Source organism: Clupea harengus, chromosome 13, assembly GCF_900700415.2.
Source record: "Clupea harengus chromosome 13, Ch_v2.0.2, whole genome shotgun sequence".
NCBI classification, from domain to species: Eukaryota; Metazoa; Chordata; class Actinopteri; order Clupeiformes; family Clupeidae; genus Clupea; species Clupea harengus.
The window spans coordinates 21394072-21407699 of NC_045164.1; the positions used below are offsets into that span (position 1 = coordinate 21394072).

The 13628-nt window shown below is 44.7% G+C and overlaps 2 protein-coding genes across 3 annotated transcripts in view; one reads left to right on the forward strand and one right to left on the reverse strand.

Moving 5' to 3' along the window:
* The window catches only part of ide (insulin-degrading enzyme), a 27995-nt gene extending 20127 nt beyond the window's left edge, over nt 1-7868 (forward strand). For both annotated transcript variants that reach the window (XM_012819894.3, XM_031579442.2), the window contains exons 18-25: nt 137-228; nt 959-1070; nt 1680-1847; nt 2267-2539; nt 4351-4412; nt 5676-5748; nt 6332-6399; nt 6777-7868. In XM_012819894.3, the coding sequence (XP_012675348.1) occupies nt 137-228; nt 959-1070; nt 1680-1847; nt 2267-2539; nt 4351-4412; nt 5676-5748; nt 6332-6399; nt 6777-6872 (944 nt within the window). In that variant the 3' untranslated portion in view covers nt 6873-7868. The remainder of the gene's footprint in view (nt 1-136; nt 229-958; nt 1071-1679; nt 1848-2266; nt 2540-4350; nt 4413-5675; nt 5749-6331; nt 6400-6776) is intronic.
* Nucleotides 7869-11498: 3630 nt separating this feature from the next.
* march5 (membrane-associated ring finger (C3HC4) 5) overlaps nt 11499-13628 on the reverse strand; it is a 26862-nt gene continuing 24732 nt past the window's right edge. The window contains exons 5-6 of the mRNA XM_012819900.3: nt 13547-13628; nt 11499-12466 (exon numbers count right to left, since the gene is read on the reverse strand). The exon at nt 13547-13628 is cut by the window's right edge and continues 85 nt beyond it. Of these exons, the coding sequence (XP_012675354.1) occupies nt 12350-12466; nt 13547-13628 (199 nt within the window). The 3' untranslated portion in view covers nt 11499-12349. The remainder of the gene's footprint in view (nt 12467-13546) is intronic.

The window sequence follows — 13628 nt, forward strand, 5'->3', positions numbered from 1 at the left end:
AGCAGACTTGGTTGCCTCCCTTTTGAAGGGGTCAACTCAGACCCAAGCTGATTGCACTGGCGGCGATGCTGATGATGATGAGTGCGCGCTCCACACTTGATTGATTGAGTGGGTCTGTCTGAATTCTCTTTTGCAGATGTCACGCTGCACCGACTCAAGGCCTTCATTCCGCAGCTGTTGTCAAGGTTACACATCGAGACTCTTATCCATGGCAACATCACCAAGCAGGTTCGTTAATGTGTGCTCATCACGTCAGCACATTGATGAAAGAAAAGTGAGTGTGTGTGTGTGTGTGTGTGAGTGAGAAATCAGGAGACGAACTATGTCGGCTTGTATTGTTAAATCTATCAACAGATACAACAGATTCCCTGCAGATTAGGTGTGTGTGTGTGTGTGTGTGTGTGTGTGTGGCCTAGAAGTTGATTAGGAAACTGTCACCAGAGAGCTTGAGGCTAGACCTGCACTGATTGAAGCTCTCTGAGGCCAGAGCCGACTCAGGCCCAGTGGTCGTGGCCATGCAGCCTGATGCAGCACGGGGAGCTTAACGGCTTTAGTTTCACCGGCCCTCCGCAGCGCCTCGTGTAATAAAGTACCTCGTAGCTTTACTTCGAATGGCACCGCAACCATTTTTCAGCCTCCGGTTGCAGCTGGTAGGCCATATATCAAACCATATAAAAGCATCTGAGGATTTCCAATGCCCTGCGGCCCCCTAATTACGGTAGCATTTCATGCCAGAGAGACCTGTTCCCCTCAGCCTTCATGCTCACCATACAGGATCCGGAAGTGAAATGAGATGAAAGTGGTGGATGACCGTACGCTGCCTACTGAATGACATCTGAAGAGTGTATATGTTCACATGAAGTGTAGTGGTTGTTCTTGTTGGCAAATCTTCCAAGCTCAGAGCGATCTGTTGGTGGCAGCTCATTGTTCTGTTTCTCCCTCTCTCCTGCTCGTTTAGTCGGCCTTGGGGATGATGCAGATGCTAGAGGACACACTCATTGAGCACGCTCACACAAAGCCCCTCCTGCCGAGCCAGCTGATTCGCTACAGGGAGGTACAGGTGCCGGATGGTAAGTGGAGCACACTGTCCATCTCTGTTCCACTTTCATACACTCACACACACACACACACACACACATACATTCTCACACACACACTCCTGTATGTTGACAGTTTCAGTCCTCCTCTTAGGTTCTGTCCCCTGCTTGTCCCCCCCCACCCACACACACACACCTGTACCAAGAGAGATTGTTGTGATGTCTTTTCTGATGATATGGCACAGTTGCCCAAGTTATTTGAAATCCCACAAAGTCATGTGCCTCCTTTGCAAACTCTGGGAGAGTTTGTGCTGTCCTCCATATGAACTGCTGGTAAAGAGCATTACCACTGCATCTCCCCTAAAGCCAGTCGCTCTCTCCCTGCCCCCCCCTCTAATTTCCTGTGGATTGTTAAACTGTCAGAGAGGTTTTGTAAGCCCAAGAGTCTGCAGAGGAAGCGAATTAAATTGAAATGCATGCTGCTAAAGCTCACTTGAAATATAACATCATTGTGGACTTGGTGTCAAAAATTCAAAGGCTCAGTTTAATGCTTTAGCCGTAGGTGTCTCTTGGATTGAAATATCCAGGTGTGTGTGTGCTCTGTTTGGATAGTAAACTGGTGTTCATGTGTGTGTTTGCTAGGGGGGTGGTTTGTGTACCAGCAGAGGAATGAGGTGCACAATAACTGTGGCATAGAGATCTACTACCAGACAGAAATGCAGACCACCCATGACAACATGCTGCTGGAGCTCTTCTGCCAGATCATCCACGAGCCCTGCTTCAACACACTGCGCACTAAAGAGCAGCTGGGTAAGAAACACACACACACACACACACACACACACACACACACACACACACACACACACACACACACACACACACGAACAAACATTTGATCTCCAACCAATTTTGTTTTCGTTTTTTTATTTAATCTTTTTACGCAGTCTTTGACCCACTTGATAAGAGGAAATGAGTCCATTAACAATGAGCAGATTCAGTTTGAACTACAGATCAAACAGTGGAGCAGATTCAGTTTTAAACTACAGATCAAACAGTGGAGCAGATTCAGTTTTAAACTACAGATCAAACAGTGGAGCAGATTCAGTTTTGGATGGTGTAGACGTAGGTGTAGATAGCTTTAACAGCGCTGATGCCTTAAGAGTGCCTGACTGGAAACCGCAAAGCGGAGCTTTAATGACGGACGTCCTCTTCATCCCCTGCAATAGGCTACATAGTGTTCAGTGGGCCTCGACGGGCCAATGGCGTGCAGGGCCTGCGCTTCATCATCCAATCGGAGAAGGCGCCCCACTACCTGGAGAGCCGCGTGGAGGCGTTCCTGCGCGCCATGGAGACGCTGCTGACGGAGATGAACGAGGAGGCCTTCAACAAGCACATCCAGGCCCTGGCCATCCGCCGCCTGGACAAGCCCAAGAAGCTGGCGGCCGAGTGTGCCAAGTACTGGGGCGAGATCATCTCCCAGCAGTACAACTTCGACAGAGGTGAGGGCTGGAGGGAGGGAGGGAGTTTGTGGGGCAGTGGCATCAGTGGGCTGTCAGTCCAATTCTCCGTAATTATTACTTTGTGTTTTGACCCAGGAGACCATTGTTTAGGTAATCTGTCTAGCATTTGTATTGTTTTTCAGAGATGAAGTTGCATGTTTTATTAGTATTTAGTAGAGCTGTGAAAAATAACGCGTTAACGCGTTATGATTAAATTACAGGATTAATAAGTTAATTTTTTTAACGCATGCGCAAAATGAGCTTCCAATATACCCACAATTCCGCCCAATCTGCATTAGTCGCCGCTGTAATGGGAAGTTCGTGTTTAAAAAAAACAAAGATGTAACATTCAATAAAACCAGTGATATGCACACTCTGCGGGAAGACGTTATCGTTTCACCGTAGCAATACCAGCCTTAAGTACCACCTCAACGCGATGCATGCGTTGGTCGGCGAGGGGAGTTAAAGTGGAATGCGCTAAACCACCCTCACTGAACAACGTAGGCCCCTCATTAAGTGTGCCTGTGACAAGTTGACTAGCACAGTTGCCAAATGGATTGCTAAAAGCTGTAGACCGATTAATATAGTTGAGGACGAGGGGTTCACCGAAGTTGTGCGAGTGGCAACGAGGGATTCGAGTATCAAAGCACCGCAAAGTCGCACAATAATGACAAAAATCCACGAGCTGTATGAAGCTGAAAAGAAAAAAAAGGAAAATGACTTGGCTGCTACGAAACATCAGGCGCTGACAGGGGATCACTGGACTTCTGTGAGTAACGATAACTACCTGGGTGTAACTGCACATCTAATCACCGACGAATGGAAGTTAAAGTCGTTTACACTAACGTGCATGAAAACAGAAGAGCTCCACTTTGCAGAGGCATGTGCACAACAGTTCCAAAACTGTTGCAAGCAACTGGGCAATTGAAGACAAACCGACCACTATAGGGATAGACAGTGCACGTAATATGATAGCCGCGGCTAGACTACTGTAAAAGGGCATTTAGAGGCATTAGATTGTGTCATGGTGTGGTTAATGGTTGTGTGACAAAAAAGAGAAAAATGTTTCAAACATCCTATAAAAACAATGGCTAAGAAGCCCAAATCATTTCTGTTTGATTTAAAAAGAAAAGAAAAATGTTTTATTCAACCATACAATGGCTAAGAAGCCCAAATTCTGTTTAGGATGAAGATTATATTAATGTTCCATATGGAATAGCAAAGATAACTGCTAAAGAACTGCTCAGTTGCAGCACCATTGTTTTTTTTTTTATGAATAAAAAAAGAAAACATGTTAAATGTATATATCTGTCTTTTGTCAACTCTTTTTGTTCTCACAAAAATATACCGAGAAAATATGTGATTAATCATGATTAATCCACAGAAACCTGTGATTAATCTGATTTAAAAATTTTAATCATTTCACAGCCCTAGTATTTAGTAGTATTAGATGTTTTGTGTGTTTTCCTTGTTTACAACTTAGAATTACAATTTAAAACTGGCTGATGTTGAGTATGTGGATAATATCTTTATAATATATGTAATAGCTTTAAAATACACAACAGTAGCCACCTTTTTATTTACCATCCTACCAATCACTCAGTTCATTATGAGTGATGTTGAGTATGAGGACGTGGCATAAAAGTGTGTGTTATACAGCCCAATGTAATGGTTATAAAATACACAACGGTGGTAGGACAGTAAATCACTCTGATGACCCCAAGAACAGAATGCGTTCTTGTAGAAATTAAATTTTGTGTTGTCGTATCGCTCTGATGACTAACTGAGTAACTCTGTCTGTCCTCTTCCAGATAACATTGAGGTGGCCTACCTGAAGACGTTGACCAAGGAGAACATAATGCAGTTTTACAGGGTGAGTCTCGCCCACATTCATCCTTGAAATAACATTGATTTCACATTATGACTAGAGAGGATTTGGCTTGCCTGGTCTCCATGGTGATCTGTTTCATATCCAGTACATGGGGGCGGGGGGGGGGGGGGGGGGGGGCGGGCTTAGGAGTTGCATGTCAATGTGTCTGGTTAAAAACACAGTCACATGAACCAGTTTTGGCAGATGTAGGTTGGTAGACCTGGAGTATGCCCACTTTTTGCAGTAAAAGGCCTATTTAATTTAAATAAGTTTTCATTTACATGTTTTGCATGTATATTTTCATACAGGGAAGGAAACCATGTCTTTGCATTTTATTTTGATTAGTCCGTTTTGATAGTGACGGCTCGCATGTGGCTTTGGCCTACAACTGAACCTTTAGCCCGCTTCACAAAAAATCTATGTTGCGTATTGATATTCAGCCTAAAAATACCACAGTATGATTTTTGGTCCATATCGCCCAGCACTACGATGAGGGAGTGTTCGCGTCGTGTGATCCGCTCGTCAGCGAAAAGTATAGAGCTTTAAAATAAATAAATAAACATTTCAGTGCCCATTTTCATCCCATGGCCCCACTCACTCTAATGAATTTATAAGAGCATGGCTGCAGTCGCCAAGGAGGGCATTAAAGTATTATACAGCACAGAGCCTTAAAAATATACCACTGCCAGTGCCACCATATTTATTACCCACCACCACTTGCACCGAGCGGAGCAAACCCAGCTTCCAGATGAGTTGGGTGTGAGACATGGCATAGAAGTGTGTGTGTGTGTGTGTGTGTGTGATACAGCTCAACGTAAAAGCTTTAAAATACACAACAGTAGCCAATCACTCTGATGGCACCCAAAAGAGAAGGGCTTCCAGATGAGTTGATTGGGACTGATGTTGAGTGTGTGGACATGGTTTCTTCTTGGAGATCTGCAGTCTTAGACACAGTTTGTCACGGGCTGTTTTATGTAAGTCAGTGCTGTGGGCTTCAGCCCCCTGGCCAACACGGCTGCTGAGGGTGCGTGTGTGTGTGTGTGTGTGTGTGTGTGTGGTCGGTCATGTCCCCATCATAAATCCCGTCCCAGTTCTCTCCTCTTCCTGGGATTATCTGCCCAAGTCCATTATTTTCCACACGGAGGAGCACATCCCTTCATTTACATTCACTACACAAATGGATTGACTTTTTTTTTCTGTGTCTCTATCCCTTCTTTTCTATCCCTTCTTTTCTCTCTCTCTCTCTCTCTCTCTCTCTCTCTGCAGGATCTGCTAGATGTGGATGCAGCCAAGAGACACAAGGTGTCTGTGCACGTCCTTTCCAGGGAGATGGACTCCTGTGAGTAGAAACATTGCTCTTCCTAGAAACCCCAACTCTCTTCCTTTCAGGGTGCTAAGTATTAACTAACATGCCGTTTTCTAAAACCTTAATAGATAGTGATTATACAGCTGCTTGGCAACTGGGTGTGGGGTTCATCTCGCATTGCCACCTGTCCCTGCAAAAACCTTATCCAAGCAGCTTGCATAATTCACGGCAGAGCGGAAATAACCAAATTAAGAAAAAGATAAAAAGAAAGAAATGGTGCGGCTTTCCATTTTTTTTCTCCCTTACTTTGCCTTGTTGCCTAGTGACCTTGGAAGAATAAAAGCTGCATGTTCATGACGTGTTGAGATAAACAGACCATGATTCACAACCAAACAACGCAATGTGAAAGGAAACCAACGGGGGAAGGGGGAGGGGGGAATAATCACACTCGAGTTTGGACCAGCAAAGCACACCAAATGTCTCTTCTTTTCTCTATTTCTCATGTATTTTATCACACTCTCCTCATCTCTGATATTACCCATACACACCCGCCCTCCCCCCCCCCAAAAAGACACCCAGATCTAAAGTGTGTTGGTCTTTCCTCCGTCTGTCCCAGGCCCAGTGGTTGGCGAGTTCCCCGCTCAGAATGACGTAAACCTGCCTCCCGCTCCCTCTCTGCCTCAGGTAAGCTCCAGCCAAGAGCACACGTGACGAATGGGGAACATATGACTGCCTTTTAACTTCCTGCTGTAACTGCATGCTGCTACATCAACTAAGCGTAACCCAGGATGTAGAAATGAACACTGTTGTCTGATTCAGAAACTAATATTAGAAGACACTGAACACGCCTTCATACTCATCATGATGAGAGTCCATAGAAAACAGTATGTAAAGAGATGTGGTCAGTGATGGTGATGGGGTCAGTGATGGGGTCAGTGATGGGGTCAGTGTTGGGGTCAGTGTTGGGGTCAGTGTTGGGGGTCAATGTTGGGGTCAGTGTTGGGGTCAGTGTTGGGGTCGGTGATGTCTGATTATGTGCTTGTCTGGTGTGGTGTCCTCAGCCGGTGGTGGTGCAGGACATGACGGAGTTCAAGAGGAGCCTGCCTCTCTTCCCTCTGGCCAAACCGCACATCAACTTCATGGCTGCCAAACTGTGAACACCCACCCCCCCCCTCCCCCAAAGCAGCGTGGGATTGACTGGGACGCAGGAACCCACCGCCCCCCCCCCCCACCCACGCGTAGTCCCACATCACCCTTATGGAACTGGAGCTAGAAGCGCAGTCACTTTGAATGAGCTTGTGAGTTTGCGTGCCTGTTTGCGTGCATGTGTGAGTGTGTGTATCTCTGTGTTGAGTATATGCTTGGTCAGTTGAGGCTTCAGAAAGTGGAGATCCAAGTCCCAGGACTTGCCACTCTGCAGTCCCTCTTACCATAGTTGAGTGTGAAATGTAGTGGCCACAAAGCACTTCAGCTCTATAAAGCGTTTCAGTGACAATGTGAGTAAAATGCACTGACAACATTGTGTAGGAAGTAGAAGATAAAAAAAAAAAAAAAAGAAGATGAAATATGCATATCATCATGGCCAGCACCCCTGGCTAGGGACCCTTGTAACACGCCACGTGAGACCTACGTGGTTTCCTTTTCCATCGGTACATTTAGATTGGATGAATGTCGTCTGGTGTAGCATTAGCCCACAACGCAAGGGCAAGGTTTTTTCTGTTCATAGTCAGCTAGAGACAAGCAAAGGAACCACCCGGAAAACCCAGACTCGATTTAAATTGAAGCCACCTCGATCAGTTCAGCCATGCCAGGCCTGCACCCAGTGGTATTGGCAGAATGGTTTCCATCTCATTGAGATGTCAGCCTTATGAGCAAGTTTCATCTTAGTACAGATTTATGAATTAGGACCCTTTTTTTTTTTATGTAGACAAGTAAAGTGTTGGAGTGCTTTGAAGAGCTGCTTTTAGACCGCTAAGGAGATCATATTAAATAGTGTCTGGTGTGTCTGTTTTATTATTTGTTTCTCTTCGTTTTATGTTTAATCAGTGCTTTTTAAAGGGGTGTTGTCCAAGCATCTACTCAGGGTGACCCCAATGACTGATTTTATTTGCAGATTACAAATGGAAAAAAAAAAAATAAACATTTTAAATGCCCATGTTTGTTTTTTTTTGTTGGTTTTTCTTTGCATATCTCTGTAAGATTTTTTACAAGCTTTTAAAATATGCAGGCCTGGATCGGAAAAGTGATAGCGGGAGAAGGATGTATAACTGTCATAAAACTTCCTTTTCCTAGTTTTTCCCCTCCACATATCCTCGGTCTCTGTATCTCTTCCTGATGTGATTGTGCCTGGAAATGCTGGCTAGTGATTGGTCAGTCCCTTGTGATGGGTATCATGAGACATTGTTGGTTGGAGATGATCTTTGACTTGGTGGTGAAACGCCCCCCCCCCCCAAGCAGCTCCATCATTTAAGATGCTGAAGATGGACTGGGAGTATGGACCAGTCCCAGGGTTGAGTTCATAGAGAAGGATGTGATTTTGCTGACCCTTTAAGAGTTTTAGAATAGAAGAGTGCTGCGGTGATCTCGGGCGATGACCCACCCCCCTGTAAATATGCACCTCTTCAAACAAGCAATAACAACTGAAGCTCAGGCCTGAAACTCCAGCCTAGGCAGCTCTTGGTTCTGCCAGCTTCTGCCTCTTCCTCTTCTTCACAGTCCTACCTTCAGAGAGGTTGGAAGGTTAGAAAAAAAAAAGATTTGGGTGGTTCGTTTGTAGGCCACATCTTTTGGTCTCTATCTTCTATTTCCTTCTCGCATTTGGATCTTTTTTTTTTTTTTAGGGGTTCTCGTGTGATTGTGCGGATGTTGCATGCGGTCGTGGCAGCGCCATATGAAGTTCCACTGGCTTCATGTCTCAGGTGTTAAGTCTTGCCAGACCAGACCACCACCAGTCCGTAGTGTGTTTTTCTTTTTTTGGGTTTGTTTTTTTCTCTCATACAAAACGAGCTGAAAGCTTGTGAAAGTTCTCAGGCCTCAACAAAACAATAGTAAATGCTGCATCTTACTGTAATAGAGATTTTCGATCACTTAACTAAAACATTTATAGATAAACATATTCATGTAGGGAAAAAGCCTGACCTCTTTTAGTTGTTGATGACTTCATTTTAAGCAGTGCAGCGGTCTACAGTAATTCAGCATTTTACTGCTCTGGCCCCGTTATGTGACGGTCAGGCTTGAGACATCTGCTCCATTCTTGTCTTGTGGAAGTGTTCATGGCCAGAGCTTATCCATGCCGTACCATGGACCTCCATCAGTTCTCACTGTGAAGTGTTCAGCCCCAGGTCTTTGTGTGTTTGACCTCTGAATTATCAAGCCTGTGGAGACCAAGAACATTGTTAAGATTATTTTGAGGATCCTTTTTAATTATCCTTCCGCTCAAATGCTTTTGGTGAACAGGACCCAGGGCAAGTGTACCACGTGGAATGCTGTGATGGGTTTTTCAAGCTGTTGGGGTGTCATTAGACAGGCTGCATAATGGCCTCTTTGATTTCAGACGTCGTGTCTTGGCTCAGTCGGAAGGGAACTGGCCAACAGGACTGAGTTTGTCACATCTGTGTTTTCGACCTGACCATTTTTGTTCTCCCCCCACTCTCCGTCTGTGTTTGTGCCTGTAGAAGGGGGTGGTGGAGGGAGCGTCTGCCATGGGCAGCGTGTGCGTGTGTGCATGATGCTTTGAGTGTGTTGAAGTGAGGTGGCTCCATCTTATTCTCACACGTGTTTATTTGAATAAAAAAATATATATACACCACAACGATCTTGTTTTAAAGTGTTTATTTGCCGAATTAGTTTCTATATTTTGCTGTAAGGGAACATTAATGTAAGGGCACTTTGAGGCATCAGAGAGGAAAGGTATGATTCATGATTCTGCTCTGTATGGTGGTGATTTATGTAAGGACCTTTTCAGGGAGCACAGGGGAGACACACTCCTGGAAATTGGGAATAATGAGCATCATTTTAACTCACTTAAAATGTCATGTCTGAATTACATTTTAAACTGGGTTAACTCTCATTTAGAGAATCTGACCACCTAAAACTATGAAGCTCTGGGAACTCCTTTGGGCAATCACCAGAGCTAAATGTATTTTTGAAATAGACTTACTCCCCACAGCACTCTAAAATTGCAGACCCTGATAATTAGCAGCCATTTTAAATTTACAGGTGCCAAATGATTCAAACAAATGCAACCTCTGAAAATACACAAAGGCACACCTTGGAAAAATACATTTATTCACATAAATCAATCAACATGAATCTATATGCCCCCAAGGTAATAGCTGTACAATGCATACGTTTTTACAATGTCAACATTCAGCTTTTGGCATTATAGTGTCATTGTACAAATGCAAAAGTGACTTTGAAATAAACAACTTTGCTGGTGAAAATAATTGAGTTAGAAACAAATTCCAAAAAAAAAAACAATGGCATCTAACTTCACTTTTAGCAACCAAGCACATTATTTTAATGATGTATTAATACAGGTTTCAGTGAGAACATTATGAGGAGTTACTACTGAGAACATGCTAGATTTATTTTGGTCATATGGTCATTATTTTAGCTGTTAAATAACAAAACAGATTAGAGGACAGTATGAACTAGGCAACTCGTGGGCAAATGGGGTATATTGTAATTGCACAAGGTGTTAAACACAAAACCTTTGAATGCAGTGAGATCTGTCGAAATCCTATGGCGATGTATTTGTGGTATGCCGTTTCCATCCCCACACACACACCCACATTTGTTTTTCTTTGAGTGCTACCTTAAATACTTAACACCTTTTTATTTTAAGTGATTACATATCAACACTTCATCATATATGGATTGTTTGGGAACAACCAGAAAAACCAGGCAGGAACCAAAGGGAAGTATTTGACAAGGCCTCTTTCCAATCACCATTGAACTTATGTCTGTTCATTCTTGTCCACTTCTAGGCTCCTCTTCGGGAACATAGGCGATCCATCCTCATTCAACTACCATTCTTGTGCCTTGTCAACAGTCCTTTGGGTCAAAAAGAAGGCCACTAAGTGTGGAAAATTTCCGCTCCTGTGCCGGCTGTCTGTGTGCTTTCACATCTTCCGAGTCCTTCTCGAGCGCCATCTTTCACGTGGCTAGTGTCCTAGCAACAGAAATTGGACTTGGCGCATGGGCTCAAGGGTTCAAGTTTGGAGAATTCATTTTTAAAAAATATATTAAAAAGAAATCACGTACCTTACAAAGTTACAAAATAGGTGCAACAATAACACTTTCAAGGCTAATTAGACACATTGAGAGCTATTGTCATGTCAACATAGTCCTAGACTTGATCTACATACAACAAATCTCGGGGGGGGTTAACTGCATTTGGTAGTCCTCCTAAATGTGGTCAAAACAGAATTACAAAAGTCCCTAAAAGATCCTTCCAAAATTCTCAGGTGAAAGTAAAAGCATTTTTTCCTGCGCAGACTATCTGTTCGTCACAAGGGCTACACAACACACAGTATTCAGCCGTAAAAAAACAAAAGCAAATGCATACTTCAGACACACTGGGAAAAAAAACTCAGCCTCTCTGTGTGTGTGTGTGTGTGTGTGTGTGTGTGTGAGAGAGAGAGTGTGTTCAGCCTCTGTGTGTTGTGTGAGTGTTCAGCCTCTGTATGTGTGTGTGTGTGTGTGAGAGAGTGTGCTCAGCATCTGTGTGTGTGTGTGAGTGTGTGCCACAGAGTGGGTTTGAGACAGAAAGCTTGATGACAGATGATGTACAGAGCTCCCAGGGTGCACCGGTGATGCTTCGGTGAAAGCTTCTCTTTATTTCATATCTTTTTGCAGCTCTCTAGATTAAAAAGAGCAACGGTAGATGCAAAGGGAAATATGGACACACATACACACAGATTTCCCTTTTCCATGTCATGAACAGACAGAAAAGTGGCATCCCAAGCAGCCTCCTCAAAGCACAAAGGAATACTTCCATCTCGGATCACTGCAAAATAATTACAAATTATAAAACCAGTTTATTTGTATAATTATTTGTAAAAAAGAAAAACAACAACAAAAAAAAACCTGTCCCATATACTAATATGTGGTATACCATCATTACTCACTTTAAAACACAGGCCATTAAAAACTGAAAAGGAAGAAGAAAACAAACTCAGCTCTGATGGGCCTCAGGGGGGAGACACACAACAGAAGGTCACATTCTGAGGGGTCACACGTGTGTGTGTGTGTGTGTGTGTGTGTGTGTGTGTGTTTAGTGTCAGGTTGACCACATGTTATTTCTGCCTCTTGGGCGTTCCTTGAGCTCATGAGTGCATGAGGCCGATGCCCTCCACAGTTCCACAGTCTGTAGTGAGTGGGCACGACCTCTGGGGAGGGGGAAGCAGAGTGAAAACAATGGCCACTTGAGCAGAGCGTCTGTCTGTCTTTCAGGGGGTCCCACAAGGGCCGGCCAGCAGACAGACAGACAGACAGACAGACAGACAGACAGGCAGGCAAGTGGGCACTCCATCCATCCATCCATCCATCCATCCATCCATCTCTTAGTCCTGTATCGTCCTGTCCTGTGACCTCCATGCCAGGAGGCTCCCCTCCTCTCTTAGGTCCCCGCTCAGGCCTCCTCCTGCTCGGGGAAGTTGAGGATCCTGCGGTGCGCCTGCCGCAGGTACTGCTGCTGCTTGAAGTACACCTTGAAGGCTCCCTTGATGGCCACAAATGCGATGCCCCCCTGAAAGAGAGAGCGAGAGAGAGAGATATGTAGGGTCAAAGGTCAGCCCTAATTGTGTTTAACTGCTCCCCCTGGACACATGACACTGCGTGTGTGTGTGTGTGTGCGTGTGTGTGCGTGTGCGTGTGTGCGTACGCGTGTGCGTGTGTGTACGTGTACGTGTGTGTGTGTGTGTGTGTGTGTGTGTACGTGTGTACGTGTGTGTGCGTGTGTGTGCACGTGTGTGTGCATACGTGTGTGTGCATACGTGTGTGTGTATGTGTGTGCACGTGTGTGTGTACGTGTGTGAATGTGTGTGAATGTGTGTGTGCACGTTGGCCTCTTCTTGCCCTAGATTAGATAAGATGAATTCTGCCAATTCAGGGTGATCATGGGACAGCTGGAACATGCAGTACTGTGCAGCAAACACTTCTCTCTAACCGCTGGACAGAAAAGAGCCACACGGTCACAATAAGCAGGGAGATGGGCCAGAACTTTGGCACTGAATGAGCGATCGAACAGACGACAGACAGAAAAACTCATTTTCAAATCCAGTTATCTTCAGACAAATTCATTTTCAAATCCAGTTATCTTCCAACATCATTACTATTTTACCTGGAAAACGGGGAACAAAATGTTTCCCAGGTCACCACAAAATCCTCACTGGTCTTGGTCTAGTATCTGGGGTTAGGGGTGTTTTTGCTTTCAACAAATTGGACGCTTCTAATGCCGTGTACCAAAACGTTGAAGTTGAAGTCTATCTGGTTTATCTGTATTTTAGTCATTCAGAGAAGTAGGCAGTTTAGTGGACATTGTAAGGATGTGTCCCTCTGTGGCAATGAGGCAGGGGACATTGTAAGGATGTGTCCCTCTGTGGCAATGAGGCAGGGGACATTGTAAGGATGTGTCCCTCTGTGGCAATGAGGCAGGGGACATTGTAAGCATGTGTCCCTCTGTGGCAATGAGGCAGGGGACATTGTAAGGATGTGTCCCTCTGTGGCAATGAGGCAGGGGACATTGTAAGGATGTGTCCCTCTGTGGCAATGAGGCAGGGGACATTGTAAGGATGTGTCCCTCTGTGGCAATGAGGCAGGGACGTACCAGTATGGTCCTCTGTAGGTTGGAGTTGACGCTGCTGAACATCAGCTTGCCCACGATAGTAGCGATGGTGGGGAAGACGAGG